The 24,680-nt window shown below is 39.8% G+C and overlaps 2 protein-coding genes across 4 annotated transcripts in view; one reads left to right on the forward strand and one right to left on the reverse strand.

Annotated features, from left to right (window-relative positions):
- Positions 1-24,680, forward strand: part of up (Troponin T, skeletal muscle) — a 324,715-nt gene that overhangs the window by 106,459 nt on the left and 193,576 nt on the right. The window lies entirely within an intron of this gene.
- Positions 1-24,680, reverse strand: part of Neto (Neuropilin and tolloid-like) — a 91,623-nt gene that overhangs the window by 7,736 nt on the left and 59,207 nt on the right. For both annotated transcript variants that reach the window (XM_017067783.4, XM_017067784.4), the window contains exons 5-10: positions 22,255-22,340; positions 21,278-21,607; positions 20,475-20,572; positions 18,643-18,782; positions 17,083-17,192; positions 13,631-13,762 (exon numbers count right to left, since the gene is read on the reverse strand). In XM_017067783.4, the coding sequence (XP_016923272.2) occupies positions 13,631-13,762; positions 17,083-17,192; positions 18,643-18,782; positions 20,475-20,572; positions 21,278-21,607; positions 22,255-22,340 (896 nt within the window). The remainder of the gene's footprint in view (positions 1-13,630; positions 13,763-17,082; positions 17,193-18,642; positions 18,783-20,474; positions 20,573-21,277; positions 21,608-22,254; positions 22,341-24,680) is intronic.

Raw genomic sequence — 24,680 nt, forward strand, 5'->3', positions numbered from 1 at the left:
TTGGCGTATGAGTGATATGCAAATGAATATCCACTTCAGTGGAAATAAAACTCAATTTGCGAGAGAGTTTGTGCCATAATTAATAGATATCATTGCAGCAGATTGCAGCTGTCCTGTCATTAAACACACACCGTGGGGGGCGAGAAAGAGACGGCACACAGGAGTGGCGAAAGAGAGGGGTATATGCATGTGTACAGACGGAGAAAGAGATGGGGCCACAAAGACGTGACAAGTCGGGCCTTCTGGGCCTGCTGATGACGGCCATCAAGTGAGTTTGTCTGGCTCTGATTTTGTCTGCTTTTGGCCTTGTTCTTTTCCCATTTCCCCTGTCCCTTTCTTCCTTTTCCCCTACCAACTTTCCTTCTTCCGGCCTTCCGTTTGCGGCCTACAGCTAAATTACTTTGGTCAGTTCTTCCCTGCCCTTTGTGGTTGAGTTTTATACATTCTCTCGGCCATTCTCAAAGTTAGAAGAAAAGCATTTAAGACTCATTTAATCATCCTGCGACTTAGCAAATCAACTAGTTCTTTCACAACTTTATGGCCGGATTATACACATTGGAAAGTGCCATTTCGACCTACTTAACAATAGTGGCTAATAGCCTGTGACATTAAGAAATTGAATAGTCAACAGAAGGAACAAAAATGTAGGCAAATAATATTCAATTAATAGTAGACTAATTAAGTTTAAGATAACATTTTAGTAAAATAATACTTAATATTTAAAATACTAAATGTACTTCTTATAAAAAACGTTATAGGTACTAGGTACACCAAATTTTCTTTACTTGACTTACGTATGATATAAGATAAGAATTCAAAAAAATCAGTTCCTCTTTTTTAGAAAAAATATAAACACATCTGCTTTCAAAGAAGGCCTTTAATGTTATGAAAGTAATATTCCCGAAGTTTTTTTTCGGAATATCTGAGATTCTATAAAAAAGCTTGATTAGCTGTTAAAGTGAAAGTGTGAAAGGGTATTTGCATAGAGCTCAGGGGCTTGCCCATCACCCTGACCCATAAATTCAAGTGTCCCCTGTCCCCTCGACATCCCCCAAGCTCCTAAGAAATAGTATTTGATTAGTGGTTTACTTCACACGAAACTGTGCCAGAAGTGATTTCTGTGAGGGGACCGGGCTTATAAAATACATAATCAAACCGCAGGGCATATTTCAATCCCATCCAATTCTGCGGTCATGGGGTCTTGGGCTTAGTTCAGTTTAGTTTAGTTTAGTTACTTTCTTTGCGATAAAGTTCCGTTCTGTTTGTTTGGTGATTTGGGCTTAATGCCCAACGCTTTGTGCCAATTAGGGGCCAAATTAATCGAGTTCACATTCGTTTGTCTTGGACACACTTTAATTGGTAAACACAATTGCGCAACTACGAGTTTCCAGTTGAATCGATTTGGCTGTAATGGCATTGCCCAAAAATAGCCCGGTTATTTAATAAAATTTTTGTGGAATATTTTCTGCCAAACTCTGTTTGCCATGGCCCACATATGTATATATACTCGTATATTGTACGCATACAGAGCGTTGGATGTGAGTGTGGGAAAGTTTTTGGCTTTGCGCTCCGCTGACTTCTGCCTTTTTGGCAGGCCCCAAAAATCTGACGAGAGACACACTGAAAATGGAGTGGGCGCAAAGTTTGGCATTTGTTTAATTGGAATTTTTGGGGTTTTCGAGGAGTGTTCACCTTTTGCGCAGGGTGCTCGAGGGCAATTTCGAAAATTAACTTCGAACAAGTTGCCTCTAATCAGGAGCCAGCCGCACAGATCTAGATACAGATATAGATATAGATGTGGGTATATAGATATAGATATAGATATGTGGGTTCTATTGACTTCCTGCTAGCATCCTGGCCACATCCTGTGTCGGCATCTCGAACCGCCGGCGAATCTGCATTTGATGCCACCACCACTACCACAACCGCCAGCTTCCATTGTTTGATTGGCAACCATTTGTGAAATACTCTGATGCTCCGTTCGATTGCTTTTAATGGCCAAATCATATTTTATGATTATTGACAATCGTTGCCAGTATGCAAATTGCGCGGCTAGGAAATGGAAATAAATTTCCCCGAAATTTGATTGCCGACCCATAAAGCGTGACGAGCATCTTCAATTGAAAATTCAAAGCTGCCATACCCATTTTTTATGTGCTGCGTGTGTCTTCGAATTTTCCATCTGCCGTTTAATTATGATTTTCCAGCTTAATTGGAGTCTGCCCCAAAACCGCAAAACGTAATGGGGGTAAAAATCAATCGGAGTGGAAGGCGTCCATTGGGGATGCTGTGCGGATATGTCCCTTCCAAAAAATTTTGCGGTTTGCCGGCTGAGTGAGTGGCTGATTGAATGCCTGATTGACTCGCGCAGATCGATCGATTGATCGATTGACTGGCTGCCAGTGAGACGTGCATCATTAAGTGCCACGCCCACGTGTTAAGCCCCGCCGAAGGCGTTTCGTTTCGCATTAAGCCCGACGCTTTTCACTTAGCCCCATCTTGTCTGGCCGGGAATGGGATTGGTTCTCGGATTGGGAACGGGGGGAATCCCCCGTCGCAACTGCAACTGCAGCCCCCAACTCCTTGGCATTATTTTATGGCTCCGGTCTGAGTGTTTCTTCTGCGAATTGCATTTCAGCTTGATTTATTTCATTTCATTTCATTTCGCCAATGCAGCCAGTGTCCAGCGGCAGCGAAGGAGGCTAAGGAAAATTGATGGCAGCGAAAGAAATACGGTTAGCAACATAAGTTGGTTATTACTTGCTGCTTAAAGCCAATGCCCACGACCCCAAAAGCAGCCCACTGATGCACTCGAAGAAACAGGCTTTCGAGGCAGAGGACTCAATTAGCAGAGGGGTGTCGTGGGGAAAAGGACTTCTGCAAAAGGACCTCTGCACTATAAGAACATGTGGTAAACATTTAATCAAGTAAGTAGCTGCAGCGAGGTAACTCTTCGAAAGAAAGTGAAACCTAGGATCTGTAAACTTATAGTTTACTTCTTAAAAGGACCAAGTTCAGAGTTATAATCTTAACTCCCATTGCGAAAACATGCTTGCAAGATCTTCTATTTTCAATCATTTTAAAGGGGTCGTTCTTAAAAATTTTTTGAAAATATTTTAAAATTTGAAGATTGCCCAAGACTATATTTTGGAGTCAGTCAAAACGAGAACTACCCCTTTAAGCAATGTTTCAATAAAATTATAAACAAAACACCTTATTCCTGATGTTATTATGTTTAGATATGAATTTAACTTATGAAAAATTTCAAAACAGATAATGAAATCTTGTGTAATTAACAGTTGCGATGGGTGAATGGTGAATGGTAACCCCTGAAAGCGGCAAGGATTATGAATGGCTCTTCAGGAGGGATGCTGCGAGTATATGCGCCACTTGAAAAAATGTTTTAACACCCCCCGTGGCACTCCTTCCGGACTTCGATTTATTCTTCGAGTGTACTCCACTCGTCACTCCGGCCGGGAATCTATCTGTGCGCCAGTGTGTGCGGACTGGTGCGAATTCGCTTCAGTTTCGAATAAAATATTGCATTTCCCCAATGCATGACACGGCTTCAGCTTCAGCTTCTGCTCCAGCTTCAACTACTGGTTCTGGTTCTGTTTCTGATTCTGATTCTGATTCTGTTTCTGGTCCAGGTCCTGTTCCTACTCCTGCCTCGAAGCCGTCGGATCCTGGCAGGCTCTGCTTTAGACTTTAGCCCCCAGCTGAGGGGCCGATAAGCCAGGCCAAAACCCCTCAGTTTCCCGCCCCGATCTCCTGGCATCACGCATGAGCTGCGACTGGCGGAAATGGCAGTTTTTCCATTACGACTGCCAGGCCACGCTCTTGGGGGCCTCTTCAACTGGCCGACACTTGGCGGACTCCTCCGGGCTCCGGGCTCGGCTTCCCCCATCTGCCATCTCTTTCCCCAGCCGCAGCATCCGTCTCTTTCGCCTCGATTGCCCCGTCTCGCTCGCGTATTACTTAATTTTTACGAAATATGAAATATGAAATACGAAATACGGCAGCAACAATCTCATTTCGGGCAGCGACAGTTGCACTTGGAAGCAATGAGAAGTGCCATCAAATTTAGCTAAAATGCATTCTCAACCGAGCTTAAAATAATAAAACGGGGCACTGGGGAATGGGATTTGGTGCGGCGACTACTTGATACCCTGTAGCAGGTAAGATAGGCACTTTAACTAATAGATATATATAAGACTTTTGTTTTTCTAAGTCCTGAAATATAGCTAATATTACTAATATATTATAGACTCTCGATAGAATATTCAGGAACTGAAAAAGACGTGGTAAAATGAATATGATCATATATCTTATAATTGATTATTTAATTTCCCCTTCCCTTGAGATGGCAAACATTTTTAATCACATTAAGTTGTAGAGTAATTTAAAACTAGCTTAAGCTTTGTAACCTTAAAAAGACCATATCATCTAGAACTGTTCGTTTCTGTTCCTCCTATTTGAGCACAATTATTTTTTACAATAAAGGGCTTTCGAGAGATGCGGTTACCCCGGAATCCACCATTTCGGGTGTGCTGTGTGCTCGGCTCCCGGCCGCAATTGCCGTATAAACTATGGATATGCATGTGCTGGCTGTCATTGCAATGCAGTTTATCTTGAGGTGGGTGCGCGAGTGGAAGGATATCAGGATATCACTACAATGATTCGCTTCGTTTGCCTTTCGCCATGCAATCGCTGGCCCAGCATCAGCATCAGCGAAAAGCGAAAAGCGGGGAACTGCAGATCCTGGGAGCTCCAAGGCAGCACACTTGCACTTTGCCACAGTGGCAAACTTGCACGGGAGCAAGCGGGCGTGCACTGGGAAAAAAGTCACCCAAATAGTGATAGTAAATTAAGACGAGCTTGGAATATTAATTGAAAAGTACTGCCTTAGGGGACCATTTCCCTAGATTTTGATTATATACTTATTCCCGTTAAAGATAAATTTAAATAAATGTGTAACTATGTATAATTGAAGAACAAAACTTATTTTATATTTAATAAAAAGCAATTAAGTGTATACCCTATTAATAATTATTAATTATTAATTACTGTGTTTCAAAATTAGACCCTTATATAATTACCTTGATAAAAACCTAAGAGTCCTGTTGATTTTAGTGCGCCATTTTCACATGTGTCCACAAATAAATTCCACTACCCAAGGATTTTGACGGCCTGTGGTTCTACTATTATTTTAACCGCAGCTGTATGCCTTCACTTGCAATATCGGTTCAAAAAAAGCTAAAACCTGCATTTTACAAACTTTGCGGTTCATTTCCTTAAAATCCTTGGGTAGGGGAATATTTTTGTGAACCCATTTCAAAATGGCGCAGCAAAGCCAAAGATTCAAGGATTCCTAAGCATTTATTAAGTTAATTTGGTGTTTTCTTACAGAGTTATTTATACTTTATATTAAATAATACAAAGAATAATGTAAGTTAGATTATTGCTTTCCCCTTTACCTTGTTTAAATTTGTTCTGGCTTTGTTTAAATAATAGTAATAAAATATTTATGCAGATCAACATGTTTTTTCTACGTATAGGAACTCTTAAAAAATGTGTAAGGTTATTTCTCACAGTGTGGGGGCACCCAAGTCGCTGCCATTGCTTAAATGGCAACACTAAAATGCCACTCAAGGCACTCGGCTGTGTGTGTGTATGGGTGCAGGACGAGTGTGCCAGTGTGTGTGTGGTGGCAGGGCAAATATGCATTGCGGTTGTTACCAAATTGCATGCAGTTATGGCAAGCGCCTTGCGAAGGATGCGGCGAAATCGCAGACTTAGCCCGGGGAGGAGGTAAGGGGCGGGGGCAGGATGCGAATGCATCTCCTCAGCTGGCTTCGCCTGCCATGGGTGCGACGGAAGGGGGCCTGTGAAGGACTTCTGCGGTGCGAGGTGCGCTTGAGGATGAATTGCAGTGATGAGATTTTCACCGAGTTTTCGCTAAAATCCCATCGGGGAATCTCTGGCAAATTGCAGCTTTGCACATTTATCAAGAACAAATAAGGATAGGAAAAAAAAGCGCAGAGTCGTTATAAAAAATACATTTAAAGCTCAAGGTCCAAGAGGAAAATATCAACGGATGGCCAACTCATCAGGTCAACCACTTAGGGACTTTTAAAATTTAAAGAAATAATTATTACTAAAATAATTATTAAAGAACAAAAAAAGTTTTGCCGAAAAAGTATTGTTTCCTTAACTAAGACAGCTCACTAGAATCTTAAGTTATAAGAAGAATATGCGGAGATATGGTTAACATACGGAAAATTTAATATTAGTAATAACAATATAGTAAAAATATATAATAGTAAATAATACAAAATAATATAAAGTAAAAATATATAATAATTTAAAAATTCATACTAAGCAACACAGTTTATTTTTGGCATCCTTGGTGACAGTTTAAGTGTCTCATTATACATAATTATTAAAAATTACCTTAGACTTAACTTACTAATCTGTTAAACGGAAATGAAGAAATATATAAAATGGCCTAATTTCCCTGCTCAAACGCTCAAACGCTTAAATCATTTAAATTAGCCCCCTAATTTCCCATCTTACGTGGATTTCCAGCATAAATCTGAGCACCTTTATCAGCCGGTAGTGAGACATCTATTATGATGAATTATGGGCCTCATCAGGACGTCATCACCCCGGTTCTACCGCAGGAGCGACCCTCGTCTGATGGCAGCCCCGAAAAAAGGATAAAAATAAAGGCCAAAGGAGTTGAGACCGGGCAAAAGAAATTGCATCCTCTTCGCTGATTTCGAGTGTGCGCGAGTGAGCGGAAATACTTTTTCTGCTTATCTACATGCTAAAATCTAAGTGGCAACAGAAAATTTTTGCTAGCACAAGAAAGAAGAGAATAGAAAGTCGTGGCAGGAGGCCATGGCCAAAAGCCAGGGAGCAGCTTCGAGTGGAACGGGGAAAGGATTCGGCTGGAATATGGAAATAAGTTTTATTATATGTGCGAATGTTGCCATCGTTTTCCTTGCGGATACCCTCTATACGGACGCCATTTGGTGGCCAGAATGGGATATTAAAGTGCTGGCCATCGCCATCTCCACCATATCCGCACCGAATGATTTTATCAAATCTGCTGACGCTGAATTGATTCGGTTCGATTCGATTTGATTTGATGTGCGCTTTGTGCAAATTTATGTGATGCGCTGCAGTTTCATAAATGGAAGCAAAAAAAAAAAAAAAGAAATGAAGCAAAAAGAGCCCAACCTATTTGCCATTCATTCAGTCGCTCGTTCGCCTTTGCCATTTATTGATGGCATAATTTCTAACGCCCCAAAAATCCTTTGAAGTGGGTGGGTGACATGTAGGGGTGGGTTTGAAAAGCCGGCAGGTGAGGTCCCCCCTTTTCTGCCGCCCGCCATCAACCGTCATCTAGCACTCCAGGCGATAATCAGATTGAGGCCCTCATGCATCCTACGAGGCTCAGGTGTCGGCCACAGTGGGCTGATTATGGAAAATATCAAGCAGAAGCCATGTACTTCGTATTTAAATAGAAAGAAGAAGGTTTTCACTTAATAAAATAAAAATGTGAGTACCACATAATAGCAAAAACCACAAAATATAATTAGTAAGCCCGACAGAAAGTCCTAGGAACTATAGCCAATCTCCCCTGTATCTTAAGCCTTCAACTTTTGCCTGCAGTGTAAAAAAATATGAGTCATTAGAAAAAATTGCTTAAGTCTTAACAAGATTTTGTTTTGTTCTAAAAAATACGGCAGCTTACAATAACAAACCTATAGATAACCATTAGTGAAGGGGTGTATGTCTGCAAACAAGTTCTTAATCATTTAAGGATTTATTCACTCTATAAATGGAAACTTAGAGGCAGTTTCTCCAGTGGCGGTTAACAAAGTCCCTGTTTAGGAAATTTGGTTTGCTGGAGCGTCAATTTATGAAAGAGATTATTTTAACACCAAGTTTGCTCTTTTTCGTCTTGATAAAATAACAAATACTTTCAGAAGGCCTAAAAAAAATTAAGTTCTTTGATCTTGAACATAACAAAAACGTAAACAACTGATGCAATTATCAAACCAATGATTCAATGATTAAAGATAAATTAAAGGAGTCCAGAATAACGATTTGCTAATCACTTTGTTGCATAAATAGCTATAAGGAACTTTTTACAGGAAGTCCAGAGCTCGGGCTTGAATAATGGGCGTTATGTACCTCCAGAAAATCCTCAAGGAACCCACTGGTTTTTGGGAATTTCCCCGGCCACCTCTAATAACTTGAAATAGTAGACTCAATTTCCGCTTAACGTTCCTTTTTGTTGATCGAAACCGCAGGAATGGCTTGCAAATTGGGTTTCTGTTATGAGGGGATCCCGGCTCCTGGCCCATTGTTGCCCCGTTCCGCAGTTCCAATCGCGCAGGGGATGCCGTGTGGTATCAGCCGGGGTCCGGGGCATTGTGCAAAGTCAGCGCACGAGGCTGTTTTACAATTTAGCCGGGACATGACTGCTTTGTCTTCCTGGCACCGACGGGCGTCCATTCCAGCTAAATCCCAAAACCAGCCCCTCCATCAACAACTAACAAAGCTAGGCCTTAAAAGTCCGTTTCGCCTTAAGGGGAGTGGGCATATTACGCATACGCCCCGTTTTTGATTCAGCAACTATGCAGGTAAAAGGTCCAAGCTCAAAAATATATCTATTAATATTAATTTTCTTGACAAATTACAATATTTTTTTTCCCCTTTCAAAGTCTTGATGCATTTTATAGTATTCGAGATAAAAGAGTGTTAAAAAACAGGAAATATCCAAATAAATGCTATGAATTTGATGAAACTTAAAGGTTTTGCCTGAAATTTAATAACTGAAAAGCTAGATCTGTTCGGTTTTCGATCACAATAAATTTGTATCTCCGTGAAAAAAAATCATGCTATTAAACATTAAATTTTATAAATCACTGAGCAGCTATTCTGCTGCTGTAGTGATCAATAATGACACAAAAGCGTTTATAAAAAGCCCCATTTAATTGTCGTGGACGTGGCGAAAGCCGGTCGTAATTGAATTAATTGAATAATCCACACCTTCTGCATTCAAATTGAATTTGCAAAAATCAACTTTGTTTTTTATGCTGGCCTGCGAAACATTCGCGCACTAGTAATTATGACTACTAACGCCAGAAATTACAGATGAGGAATTTTACGCGACCCCCAAAGTTGATCCAATCGAAGGTTAATTCCAGATTAAATTTCGCAAAACCATATTGCAGCTAAGGTATTTGTTTTCTTATTTTTTTTTTGATAATTAAATTATTTATTGGCTGGCCGAGTTTGGTATTCACTTTCTGCGGAGCACAAAGTTTCCCATGCTGTCGATATCAATATCGGCTAGCAGCCCTCATCGGTTGTCAGGGTCCACCTCCGGTTGTCCTGGCAAAAGTCATTTCATTTCAGTTCGCCTGACTTCTGCCGGTATTTTCCATCTAACTCCCCCGAGGGTCGTGCCCGCAATGGAGCTTCAATTTGACATTGACTTCGGTTGGAAGAGGCGGGGTACGTCTGCTGGCCAAATTGAATATCATCGAGAAATCGGGGAGTCGGTCCTGAAGAGCCGGCAAGTGGAACGGCCAAGGAGATATTTTGGAGACCCAGACGCCCCCTCCAGCGAGTTAATTAAGTGTGTTTGCGTGTCAGTCGGTGTGTTTTTGTGCGGTGGCCACATATTTATAGACGCGGTCTGCTGCTTTATTAAACAGACCCTCGACTGGCGCACTCTGTTTTTGTACTTTGTATTTTGGGGGTCCCCACGTTAGTACACTCAGAGAAAATTGGGCAGAAAATTGGGATAAGTAAAATTATTCCCTTACATATAAACATTCTGGCTGATAAAATAATTTTAGATATTAAAGTTTGGCTTTAATAAAGTACCTCTTCCAGAAAATAGTTAAAACTTAATATAAGAAGTAATATATTAAGAGTATAGGTAGTTCAAATATTATTATTATGTCAGAAGTGGGTTTCTCTATCGCCAATTTCAGAACTATATTGAACAGGGACTCTTAGGGCCGATACCTCAATGTCATGTTAACTTTTGTCACTGAGTTAAATTGCTTTTTCGAAAACGTTAAGTGACTTGATATACCGAATTTTCCACTAAATCGTGTGACAACATTAAATTAATGGAATGTTAAATTGAGATAACGAATTTGTCTTCCCAAACACTTTATCTTCATATTAACTCTTCTGACAGATAAGAAATTAGAATCTTAACATGACATTAAAATATCGTGCTATACTTCCTGTTTAGTCTGTTTCGGCTTGAAGAAATTACAGCCAACAGATGAAATGTTCTAATCTCGATCATAAACAAAACCTTAGCAGCTGATGTAATAATCAAAAGCGACACAGTTTTACTGCTCAATTCTGTGATTGACAGCACTTTGACATTGTTTCTCGTTCAGATAAATTGAAGGAGTCTATAAGACAGACTTGCCTTTTCCACATGTTTATCTAGTCCTTAACTTTTTTGGACAGAAAGCTATCAGGGTCTTTGAAAGGTACTTGATAATCCGGCTTTAAATTCAGAAAAGCCTTAAAAATTTCATTAAATATCAATAGGTAAATGTTTTTCAAAAAACGAATACTTGGCAAGTGTTCTGTTCTCCTCACGTAATATACGTATTCTGATAGAATATCAAGGTAATGTTACGAGCTGGAGATTGCAACCAAGCTTTTTCTTTCAATTCAGAAAAATGGCAAAACGAAAGAAACAAATTTGAGTGAAAAGGAAACGGCTCCAGTGACACCGTACTTTGCTCATTCAACTGACAAATTTCATTTGTATTGATTAGTCAACTCGGGTTTGGTTGGGATGTCGGGCTTGGGTTACATCGAAGCGGATTGGAGTGGATTGGGAACGGAGCGCAACCACCTCGAGCTCAGAGTCAAAGTCTATTTTACATTTCAAAGTGTCAGACGACATTAGAATTGCCGGGAGCCGTTCCCTGCGCCGATGGAGAAAGGGGCCCTGCATGTCTATTAAATTCCAGGCAGCAGACAGTGCGTGAGAAAAGTGCTCGCCCGCCCGCGCGCACATTTCCGCATCAGACAAGGCGACAAGATTCCTATCACGCTGCGTATTATTGTTTTACTAATGTCGATGGAAGCCCTCTTTTAAACCCCTAACCCGAACCAGTTCGACTTTAACGCACTTGCCACATTTGCTGGGCCATCGATTTAAGTTGCCACATTTTGACTTTCGCTAATTAAAATCAAAATCAAACCGTTCGTGTCCCCCCGTTATGATTTGATGATGTGATGGGGACTGCAGTTCGTGAACAATTGCCATTAATAATTAATGGCAATCAGGCGCCGAGTGACATGCGTCACTTCGTTGATGTGCTGCGCTAATTTATGAATATCTTGCTAAATGGATCGGAAATTTGGTAGCGAATCGTGCCTGGGAAATAATAATCTGCACTAAGACACGGTTTCGAAAATGGTTTAATTGGGTCCTCAAGAAGTAGTAAAATGGATTAGGATTCCAATTTACTATGCTTTTAAAAACAGTCTTGGAAAAGGTACTATTTTATTGTTCCTAGATAAGGTAAAGAATAAATCAAATTTTGTAACATATTTGTAACATATTGTATCATATACTAAGTCAGGCCTTCAAAAATGGTTTAACTGGGCCAAAAAAAAAATTAATTAATTAATTTACTATGCTTTTGAAAACAGTGTTGGGAAAGTAACTATTTTATTGTACCTAGATAAGGTAAAGGATAAATCGAATTTTTTTAACATACAGTTTCTAAGCTAACTAAAATACAAATAAATATGGATGCCTAATATCTAAAATCTTGTTATATTATATCGTGTTAAATTTAATTTCGTCAGTGTCTATATAGCTAAAAAACACTGCAAAATGTATTACCTAATGAATTCGTTATCTTATTATTAGTGTTATCAATACTTAGGTAAGATATTTTTTGGGGAGAATCATCATAAGATCATTTATTTAGGTACTTCTGCTCAAAAATACCAAAAGTTTTTCCAAAAAATACCGAGTGTCTCTGATATTTCTGATGATTTAAACATCGTTTTGGTTTAATGTCGTTTTAACAAAGTTAAAGCAGTTTCTTGGGGAAAAACAATTTTTCCAAGAGTCCTCATTTGCCCACCTTCACCTGGCTTACAGACCTCTCATAGTTTTTCGTAAACTTATGCTTAACAGGTTTTCCTTTTATAGAGCTCTATAGACATATGCACAAGGCAACATCTATTTGTGGGGAAGTCAATGCTAATTGTGTGCTTATACAACAAAAACAAACTGTGGCCTGACCTTTTGAGTTCAACTACCGCGGAGTCAAGTGGCCGCTTTGCAGCCCCATTCAGATCGCACCTTTAATTAAGGCCCAAATGCAATACAAACGCGGCTTAGTTTAATCCATCGCCTAATTGTCAGTTATGCCAATTGTCATTCGTAGAGCCCCCGTGCAGAGTCATTATATTGGGTGATTTCTGCTCGAGATCCCATTTGTGTCCCCGGGATCCTGGGGATGCCATTGCCATTGCCATTGCCATTTCCATTGGCATTTCCACTCGCATGCCAAAGCCAAATCAGATTCAGTTGTCAAACAGTCAGCGCAGTCAATGCAAATTATGTTTACATATGCAAAACGAGTTTGTCATATACGCAGGGCACTCTTCATATATAATTATACACATGCCTGGTCAGTGGATGTTAAGTCGAGTGTAAGCCCCTCCAATTTACACTGTTCCGGTAAATTATTAACAATCGAGCCCACTTCTCTGAATGGGCTCTTTAAGGGAGTGCAAATGATTGTTGAAATATTTTTCGCTGACCCGAAAAAAAAAACCCAACGTCAAAGCTTCACACACAGATTTGATTTTACATTCTACCACGGATGTGACCGCAATAATAGTAAGGAATTTGATATATTACTTAAAATTATAACCATTTTTAACCCATTGATGTGGGTTTCCGAATTGTGTTTAATTTTTATAGAACAACATAACATAAAGGATAACTTATAGCATAATATGGAAAATTGCACATAATTTTTGGAAATACCTTGTAAAGCAATCCAATAGATTAGCCCAAACTTAAAATATGATTTTCATCCATAAGCACTTCAAAACCGTGGTCAATTAGGCCACACTAAAATGGTATTTTCATTGGCGTTTCCAAAAACATGCACATACTATTATTTCGGACACTGTTGTTCGAATTCGTGTTGCAATTCCTGTGTGAGAGTTCGGTTAGCGTGCATTTGAAATGCAGTCGAATATTTTTTGGCAACATATCTAATGGAACCAAACAAAAAGAGTGGATATATGTGTGGAAATAAATTCTTGCTGTCCTGCGGTGGCCACATTTAGGAGACTATTCTAGGGGGGGTTTTCGGGGTGGTGGGTGGTTCAAGCACACAACGAGCGAGACAGAGAGACAGATATGTATATATATATAAGAGAGATAGAGAGAGAGAGAGAGAGCGGCAGGCGGGGGTGTGGGTGGTTTTTTGGGTGGTTTCTGGGGGGTGGCGGTATTTTATGGGGGGACACGCGCGGGCACAGACTAAAGTTTCATGGGTATACGAATGGGGGCGTAAAAGTTGGCAATACTTACGCGTATTATCTTCTGATCACGTATTATCTTGCGTATGCAATTGACGATGAACGTAATGACCATTCCGCCGAGTATCAGGCCAAACACAATCACAATGATGACCACATGCTCCGATTGGCCAGCCGCCTCGCCCTGCAAAAGACACGGTATTTCCGGTTTAATTGCCATTTTAATTGCATTATCAAATTACCAAGCCGTTGGCCAAGGCTCGAATCAAAATAATCAAAGTGTGGGTTCGATTCGACACTTAATTGAGTGTTCGTGTACGTTGCCAATAGCCAACTAATGACTATTGGCTGTGGCAGGGAGTAAATTAGCTTACAAGCGGAGCTGTGATTTAATTGAGCTTTCTTTCTTTTAATTCGAAGTATTTATTAAAATATGGGTGTATATTTATTCATATATTAATGGGAATTCCTAGTGCAACAAATTTTATTATCAAAGAGTGTGCCTCTTAAAGGGAAAATTATATATAGTCTGTAAAAAAAATGTGTCAAGCACTTTCTATTGATTCCGTTCACAACTTCGAGGGCCCAACATATTTGTGCCGGATTTTATGACAATTTTTGGCCAACATTCTGTCCTCATAAATTATACGCGCCCAGTAAACACAGCAAATATTTTGGACCCATTTTAATGTCGGCCAATTAAATAAACATAACTTGTGCATGCGCATGATTGAGCATTTGATTGAAGCCTGTCCTCGCACACATACATATGATATCGTTTGAGCAAATTAGTGACCATAAACCAAAATCAACCAATTGGGTATCGAATGGCTAAAAATTCCAATGCAAATGGCCTCACATGGCCCACACATCGCAAAACGTATAGAATTAGGAATAATTATGAACACATTTTGCAAAACCTAATATCAATTCGCTTTAATTGGGCAAGATATTGAATGGTATGCAAACTACATCGGCTAATGCGGTGCGAAATTTTTGACAAAATTAAATAACAGAAATTCTGTAAATGTGTTTGCTTTGGTCAGTGGTATTTTCCATAGTTCATGGCAAAGTTTATTCGACGGCCGTGGCTTAAAGGAAGTTTTTGTCGGTTTTTGTCAATAGAAAATGATATCCTTTATGCTTGATACTCTTTTACAAATTGTGCGTATGAATAGAGGTGGGTAGAGCTTAAATAATTCATTGAATAGTTTCCTTTCCAATAATGTGCGATTGTAATCGGATTATTTGATTATGATTTTATTTAATATTATTACATTTGCAAATCATAAATTACTCGGTGAATTTTCCGGAAGCCGCTGTGACACAGATATCTCTCGTATCTCGTATACCTTTAGAAATTAACTCAAATACTAATCATACAAAATTGATTAGTATAAAATGGATTAAGGAGAGAAAGGAAGTTAGTTTCGGTAAGCCGAAGATGATATACCCTACAAGTTAACCGTTAAGTAGTTTAACCAATGTATTTTTTTATATAGCTCTTATAAAAGCTATAGGTATATTTATATATGGTATAAATCTGAAGCATATATACAGTTTCTGTAATATATGTACCATTTTTATTCTATGATATGGTCATGCAAGAGTATTCTACTATCGGTTAAATAAAAGCTTAAATTATAGACTAAAAGTTACATTTATTTTACAAATTAAAAAAATTTTAGTCTTAATAAAAAATAGTCGAACAAAAAATAAAGGTGCCACAATAAATATAGGTCTATTTATATACAATTTACTGTTTACAATATACGATTTATATGGTTTTTTTAATATTATTTTAATATTATTTTTTTTAGCCAAAGCTTACTTCCTTTCTATGTTTTTAACACTTTTTAAGACTACTTCTTGCATAATAACACTAAAAAGTTTAAAAGTTCCATGTGCTCTATAGCGGGTTGAGTTAATACAGTCATTGTGACTAAAGAAGTTGTAATGCCTGTAATTCGAGAATGTCACGAATAGGGAGGATTTTTACAAGGGACTTACAACCTCACTTTCGCTTTTGGTAGTGGTAGTGGTAAGAAGAAAGCAGGAAGTAGAAAGTGGCTTAGATGGCGCTGCGTGAATCATTCCCCGAGATGTTGGTGGGGCGGGTAACTTGAGCTCGCTGACTTTATCAAATCTAATGATCTAATGCGCTGATGTTCAACTTCTTGGCTGCTGGGGGATGCCCAGCAAATAACTGTTATTTACGGCTAACGAACAAGCCCCGTGAAGAACAACCACAACAACGGCAACAACAACAGCAAGGCCTTCCTGTAACACAAACCTCAAACTTTGCCAAACAAAACTTATTTGACCAACTTTGTTTGTGTTTGTGCCGGTGCAGGAGTGTGTGTTAGCGTGTGTACGTGAGTGTTTTTGGGTGTTGCCATCATCGGCGTGTCGAGCATACTTATAATGAGCGGGGTGGCAGCGGGTTACGGAGGGGGGGATCAGGGGTTCAGGGGTCACGAGGTCAGGGGTTGGGGATGGGGAGGGGGATGGGGAGCCATGCCGGTTTGAAGCTGGCCTATAATTAGATGCACGTACAAACGGCCCAGTTTTGTGTGTGCCGATGCACTGAGAGAAAATAGTTCTTTAAAACATATTGCAAACTGCTTTCTGCTGGAATCTCGGAAATTTATGCCAGTTTCCAAGTAGACTTATAAAAAATTTACAAACATTAAGAGATACTTAAATTAATGGAACATTTTCTCAAATGGTTTCCTCTAGGTTTTCATATTTCTTCTAAGAAAATATATAAGTGTTATGTTTTCTAGCTAAATTAAGCAATTATATTTAAAACATTAAAGTTTTAACGTATTTTCTAGCATCAAACTAAGATATTTTTAGATCGTGATAAATCTAAATATGCGTATTTCTGAATTGTGGAACAGATAAAATCATATACTGTGTTTATGCTATGCCTATTTCATGAAATAAATTCATGAAATGAGCAAATTCGTGTGTGCATAAACACCGTTTCATGAATTCGATAACACACGAAAGTTGACTATGAATTCAGTCCCAATTTACGAAATGCTGAGGCACAGCCTACTTCACAGCCTACTACTCTATAGAGCTCTATATAAAATTCAAAAGATTTGACAGCTTTACTAATATCATTTCATGAATTTGTCTGTGTTGCATAAACAGGGGCTATTATAATTTCATGTTCTGGAGAATGCATGATATTCATAGCATAAACATAGTAATAGTTAATGTGCCTATAAGTAGGCTTTAAAAAAATAGTATTATTTGGGCATTACCTTGTCTGCCTGTTAAACTGAAATCAGGTTTTAAGGCCCAAATTTGCTTATGCTTTCTAGGGTTATATCTACTTTTAGTTTACCATGAGGACAATTGACATTATAAATGTTCTATTGACATTGTTGGACCTCTTAGGAATAAAAATAAGAATAAGTTGGAAAGACAAGCTACTTATTGGGATTTTAAGGTAACCAAAATTGTGTTTCTCTGTATAGGCGTGTCACTTACCGTACAGCCCTCCTCGTCCCATCGAAATTTACAATTGTCCTGGCTATTACATTTCAAATCCTTTGATATGCAGGTCGCGTCCTCGCAATCGTACTCGTCCTCGGTGCAGGCTGCGAATAAGGAAGGGGCAAAAGTTTGGGAGTTAGAGAAAGTTGTAAAAAATTTGGCACAAAATGGCAGTTAAAGTGAGAGGACGAGAGAAGCGGCTAAAATGGCTAAAACGCCAATCAAAGCACAAATCGCACAGTGGAATGGACAATTGACTTCAATTGAAAGTGCTCTCCACTGGATTGGAGTGTAAAACGGCTGCATAAAATGTATATTGTCATTCGAAGGCCATTCGGCAGACAATTCAATATGGATTTTATTGATGTGGCAGGACGATTGAGTATTTGACAAAATATTGCCGCACACAGATCAATATTTTCTTTGTCAATATCGTTGCGGTTTGCTTTTACAAAATTGGTATAGTCTGTATTTTTACTTATTTTAAGATGATTTGAAACGAAAAGCAAAGAATCAATTGAGTTTTATTTTAAACGGGAACTATAAGATCAAATATCTTTCATGTTTTACCATTTTTATGTGTTTTGTAATGCTTTTATCATAAATGAATATAAAATTGATTAGATTTTAATGAATAATGAATATACATTTTTTTTTAGAAACACTCCATTAATTTTTCTATTTCTCTTTGGCAACATAAAGTTTAGCTTTGAGTAGGTTTTGAGCACCAAGTAAATTTTATTTTATTCGCAATTGAATTTTCCCGGCCATAGAGAAGCGAACCGAATTCGATTCGACATTAAATTGAATGTCAATTCAATTTGACTTAAAGCTCCGATCAATTGTGAGCCTTAAATTGATGGACTTTCCACAGTGCAGCCATTGAAAGGCGACGATGGGCGAGACCACAAAGCAAATGCACGTAATCTCCGACATAAATCGCTCAGCCAACAACAATAATTGCCGATGCTGGCAGTTGAAGTAGATGAAGCCCAAGGAGCGTGGGCCATGGGTAGGACCAAAAACTGGAATTGGAGCGGGAATGGGAGCTTCTCGAGCAGAAGGAGCTGGTGCCGAAGGTCCTGGAGATTTGGGGGCAGGTCTCTAGTTGCCTGGCTGCCTGGATGCCCGGCTGCCTAAAAGTAAACAATGCTGGCCCGGGGACAAAGGACAATCGTTGAATGACAAAAGAGTGCTTAGCCTTTTGCCTCCGGCAACTGGCGGCAATCACGCAGGACCTCCGCCTCCTGTTTTTCCTTCAGACATTCAGACATTCCGACATTTGGAAAGACAGATAGATAGGGATATGGTGTCCCCCCCTTTGGAGATAGTTGGTTAGACAAGCGACTCCATCTCCATCTCCATCTCCATCTCCGACTGCCCAAATGAGCAGCCGAAAGGGGATTCGAGGCCGGCTTAGCACCGGATTGCCCCCAGGATTTTGGCCATGCCTTTGTACTTTGCGCCCCAGCCATTTGTTGCCAATTCAAGGGATTTGCCGACGCCATCAAAGGGAATCTGGCGACTTGGAATCGGAGCAGGAATTGGACTTACCAGCTCCTCGGTCCCGGAACGCCGTGAATAGGATGCCGAATGTCGAGTTAATCGCGATTTGATCTGCGTAGAAGCGTAAGTGCAGGATGTTCGAGTCAGCCGTAATACTCTCGCCAGCCGAACCGCAAAAGTTCTTAACCCTGGAAGGAAAAACCGGTTAAATGGGTGGTAACCAGGGTGATAATGTGGTCAAAATGATTTCAATAAGGCAGCCAGAAGGAGAAAGTAAGTAACACCATCTTACAAAATTAGGTCGAAGTGCCTTCTTTGAATGGAAGTAATCAAATTAATTAAATCAAATTCATTTCGGTTTTTATGCTTCTATCATTAAAAACGCGATTTATCCTTGCACCTCTTGAATTTTTGTAGCTTTTTTGAATCGTTCTAACTTTTTGGGTTTTTGTTCGCACTTTAGATCCTACTATATATCAAAAAAGACTCTTTATTATGTGTATAAATGTTCAAAGGCGTTCTGTTACTAGTAAAATGATTCCTTGGTGACTAGTTTATCAGAAAAAAGAATAAAAAATAAGAACGGTTCTTACCCTTATGTCGTACTACAATTTTCCCATACTTAAATGCTAGCAACAGAATCTTTTGGCTCTAAAATTGAATAACACTTAACTACAAATTTGTGAATGGGACACAGACGATTTAAATAACCAGTTTAGAATTTACCCAAATGAATGCTAATCGAAAACCTTTTGCATTAATTCAAATAAGCAGCAAATTGGTCAACGATAAATGAATTGTTAAAATCATCTACGTATCGGCCTGATGACTGGGTAATTAATTATCATATTATTGATATGATCTATTGTAGCAAATCCTGTTACTGTGCCAAAACATTTCGCCACAAATAAAGGCCTTAACTTGCAGTCAACGATTCCGTCTCCACACCCGGGGCAATATATCTGCCATTTGTTAAATATTTGGCCATCGATGGCATACACACATAATCGATAAATAAATAATTTATAATATGGCTTAAATAATGACGTTCACTGAATATTGTATTTATGTTCATTTCGTCTGTCTGTGGCCCCGGGTATATTTTCCTTACGATATTTCAACGCCTAAAACGCCTTGGATGGAATTTTCTCCACAAATCTGATTGTAGAAGAAGAAGGGCTGTGGCTGACTGTATATGGATGGCCACCCGTCGTGTGCGATAAATTGTTACGAAAAATGAATTTAAATGAAAGCGACAAAGGCATCAAATCAATGGCTAAAAAGACAGGGGAAAGCGGGCCCCGGCCACCCACAGAATTTTCCGCTTTCCATTTGCCATTTTCCAAGAGCCGAGTGCTGGGGACGCCAGTCAATCAATTTGAGTGTTGTCCCGAGCAGCGGCAACAAGTGGAAATGTATTGGCGCGTTAAAAGCGGATGTCAATGCGTGTCGAAGATGCCGTGGCGAGTCCTTTGGTCCTTCAATCCGTCAGTCCTTCAGTCCGCCAGTCAGTCAGTCAGTCAACCAGGAGATGGCGAAATACTCGTTACTTCCCGGGAAAAGGTCGCCAGGTCGCAGGTCGGAGGTCGCAGGACGAGGAGTAGATTGGTTGCGCGAGTCAAAGGCGACGCCGGCACTTCCGCTCGCGTACAATTTACTTTTGGCCGGTAATAAATTGAAAATTTGCCTTGGCCCCGGCACGCTGGCTTTGATCTCGCATTTTCGGCACTGCGGAAATTGGTTTGCGGCATTGCGTATACGCCACCGATATCACGCATACGCCAGCGACTGCATTCTACGTTGCCGCCTAGCGATGGCAATTTCATCACCACTCCACGGCTCGACGAAATGTGATTAAGCCGCGTTTTGAAGGACCTCACCTGAGTGGCATCACCGTCTGCTCGGGAAATATATCCAGGAAGTTGGTATCGCAATCGTTCGGTTTGCTCAGCTTGAAGTCCAGAAACTTGAGGAATATCTATTGAGAGGAAGGAAGAGCAGTAAAGGAATGAAATTCAAGGCGATTGGGTTGCTAGAAGATTTATTTATTTAGTCTAAATGAAATTGTGCATTTGGATGACTTGGAGAAAGGGTTAAATAGTACTGGAATATCTTTTGGGAATATCTTTTGAAAGGATAGAAGAGCAGTTTTAGAATGAAATTAAAAGCTATTTATCTAAATGAATTTGAATATCCTTAAGAATTTTAAGATGATGATCAAAACGGTCTTAAAAATACTGGAGATGATTTAGGAATATCTATTGAAAGGGAAGAAGATAGAAACTGCATTTATCTTTTATAAATTGAGTTGTGTATCCTTAATAATTAAAGGATAATAATCGAAACGGTCTTAAAAATACTCCAGATAATTTAGGAACATCTAGAAGAGCATTCTAAATTATTTTGCGTATCCGAAAGATCTTAAGATAATAATGGAAACGGTTTTAAAAATACTGGAGAATTAAGAATGTAAGTTTTTTCTTAAAGAAAAGACAAAAAGAGCCTACACTCAAACTAAAAACTAAAAATTATTTAAAATGTGCCTGTAAAAATGTTGTTTATCTCATAAACAGAAATTAAGAGCATACTCTGAGGCGCATTTTTAGAGGTAATTAAAAATATATAATATATCTCTATCATGTGAAATGTATTCCTACTATTCTACAGCCAGTTCGACCATTACCTTCCAGTTCTCCTTGACCTGGATGCGCCAGATGCAGTCGAGGGCGATCTTGTTGTGGTTGACCTGCTCCCGGATCTCCGCCGGCACGTCCGTGGAGTTGATGAACCCCTCGAAGCCGCCCTTCTCGATGGTGCAGTTGAGATCGGTGCTCGGGGCCTCCCGGTTCCTATCGAGGTACTCGTAGACGGCACTGAATCCGGTATACTCGATGGTCTCGTCGGAGTGGAAGTGCAGCCACAGGTAGCGCTCCTTGGAGGTGATCTCTGGCGGGAAGTCGGTGCCGCAGAACTTGCCGATCAGCGTGGAGAAGCCGTACTGCCCATCCCGTATCTGGAAGTAAGGATTCGGCTCGTTAGTAAGGCTTAGCCCCTAAGCCCCCAAAACCACCTCCCTGGCCGGCAGTCTGCCATGGCTAAACCGCTTTGGCTGGGCGCTGCATTCAAATCAGGCTTACGTCTTGCAGCAGAGACAACATTCAATTAAAACTTGCCATTTTTCGGTGCAAAAAAGGCAGTGGCAGTGGCAGTAGAAGTGGCAGCGGCAAAGGCCGAAGTAACAAGGAAAAGTCGTAAAGGAAACAAATCGAAAACTTTGCAAGTCCGGCCAAGACCGAGAAAAGCCGAGCAACTAAGCAAGTTTTTGTTTCGCCCCTTTTTTATGCCCGGCTTCAGCATGCAACAAAGTTGGTCTTTTTTATGCCTTGGCCCTTTTATAAGTTGGTTATGTCGGGTTTTGTTGCACCAGGAGAAAACGAATGGATCAATGGGAATTTCAAAAAAATTATAGAACCAAAAATGATGGCTATTTAAGCTATTATATTAATAGTACTTTAATTATTAATTGATTGAAATAAGTTAATCTTTGCCAATTTATGTACTTGAAATAGTTACAAATAGTTTATTAAGCCCATAAATATTTATTACATATTTTTGCAAGCAAATGATGTCTCTGTGCATTTGCCAGCTACCAGTACTTACTTCTAGAAAATCAAATTTGCACTCCTCCTTGGCCTCGATATTAAACGAGTTGCGAAAGTCCAGGCGTATGATTTGTCCCTTTGGCGCTGTAATTAGATGCCGGCATTGGCAGGACAGAGAAGTGGAGAAAGGGACAAAGGCAACACGTTAGACCGCAAATATATATATTTTATCATTCCATGGTAACCATGGCACTTGACCCAACTGCCACCAGGTGGCCAGATCCCTCAGAGCTCCCAAGCTTACACCAAGTAAAATGGCCCCGAGCCGAGAAACTGATTAACAACAGCTCACCTCAGCACCTCGGACTTTGAGGGGATAATGTGCATGGTTGATGGAACTTCGGCATGCCGAAGCTGTGATGCCCTTTACAAACTAAAAAAGTGATATGATATTAGGTCTTTTTAAGATTATTAATTAATTAGGTGAATATATCTGTATCCATAACTTTTGTCCCACAGTGAATGCTTTTGCTAAGATAAATAACTGATATTACTGCTAAAAGTTTTTACTCCAGGCTATTTGGTTGTCAAAAAACTCACAAATGTTATACCTTCACATAATCAAGGCCTACTCTCACCTTTTAAGTTATACTTCACTGAATTCCAAGCGCTCAAATGGACCCATAATTTGGTTACCTAAACATCCGGCTGGCTAATAAAAATATCTGTGAAAATTTCCGCATCTCAATGATCCGGCCATAACCAGGACCTTTTGGCGCAGAGTAGGGCGAACTTTCAGGGGCATGAAAAAGTGAGAAGGCAGGACCCAATCTCGTATCTATGGCCAAAATGAAAGCGTCTGGGGACTCATTTAGTGGTCGCATAAAAAGGAGAAGGCATCAAGATGCTGGACACACACCCACACTCGTTCAATCCCTCATTCATTCATTCATTCATTCATTCAACCATTCATTCACACTCGCATTGCGGGCCATACATATTCAACCGGCGAATCCTTGGCATGAATCAATGGCGGTGGGCTGGCTGTGGCATTTGAAAATACATTTTCCCCCGGCTTTCCTCGAATGGAACCTTTGTGGCCAATGTGGCATAACAACACACACACACACTCACTCACACAGCAGCGATTGCCAGGGCGTTAAAACCCACACAACCACTCGCACACACACATTACATAATGGAGATGGACAAGTAATGAAAGTTGGAATCACAGACAGGCGGAGATAGGGGGGAGGAGAGGTCTTCAAATGGAATAGAATTCCACATTGATTGGCCTTGAAAAAATACAGACTCCTGACAGGACTGACACATATGGGGCTGTATTCGTGGCGTTATCAAATTACAAAGTCCCCAGGCAATCGAGAGTTCTGGGACTGCACTTGCAGTCCTTCCCCAATACCCGAACCCCCAACCCCATGGTAAAAATGTAATTACTGAGCCCTGCTGTCGAATCTGGCCAATTGATGACTGTCATAAGGGCTGCACAAAAAAGAGCCCCGAATAATTACACATTGTACAGAATTTTTGCCAGCTTTTCATACCTTTACAATGGGGGGGAATTTCGAAAATTGAGATCATAAGCCCCCATTTCGGATGATTAGTTTTCGGTTTCGGGGTAACATTGTTTATCATTTGGCAGTTCCACAATGGGAAAACTGCATTGATTGACAGCCTTGCGGAAGTCATCGGAATTTAGTTACCAAAATTGAACAGTGCAGAATAACGAGACTAATTGGGTAGGATATTAGTCAGCTAACTAACAGAAAGTTCCTAGAAATTCAAACTAAAACCAAATACTAACGTCCTTTGTTTGAGGTATTTCAAGATGATACTTCATTCCGGTGAATTCAGTTGTAATCCCATATTGCGTATACGCCACAGTGGTCATTGGAATTTTGTTATCAAAACTGAAAAGTGGGAATAATGAGACTAATTGGGTGGGATATTAGTCAGTTAACTAACAGAAAAATTCCTAGAAATTTCCATTGTTTGAGGTACTTTAACGTGATATTTCATTCAGATGAATTCAGTTGTAATCCCATATTGCGTATACGCCACAATGGTCATTGGGAGTCATTGAAATTTAGTAACCAAAACTGAACAGTGGATAATAATGAGACTAATTGGGTGGTATATTAATCAGCTATCTAACAGAAAAATTCCTAGAAATTCAAAGTTGTTTGATGTACTTCAAAATGATACTTCATTCCGGTGAATTCAGTTGTAATCCCACATTGCGTATACGCCACAGTGGCTTTTGGAATTTAGTTGCCAAAACTGAACAGTGGATAATAATAAGACTAATTGGGTGGAATACTAGTCCGCTAACTAACAGAAAAATTCCTAGAAACTCAAGCTAAACAAACAATAACGTACTTTGTTTGAGGTAGTTCAAGATGATATGTACTTCATTCCGGTGAACTCATTTGTAATCCCACATTGCGTATTCGCCACAGTGGTCTG

Source organism: Drosophila suzukii, chromosome X, assembly GCF_043229965.1.
Source record: "Drosophila suzukii chromosome X, CBGP_Dsuzu_IsoJpt1.0, whole genome shotgun sequence".
Taxonomy (NCBI): domain Eukaryota; kingdom Metazoa; phylum Arthropoda; class Insecta; order Diptera; family Drosophilidae; genus Drosophila; species Drosophila suzukii.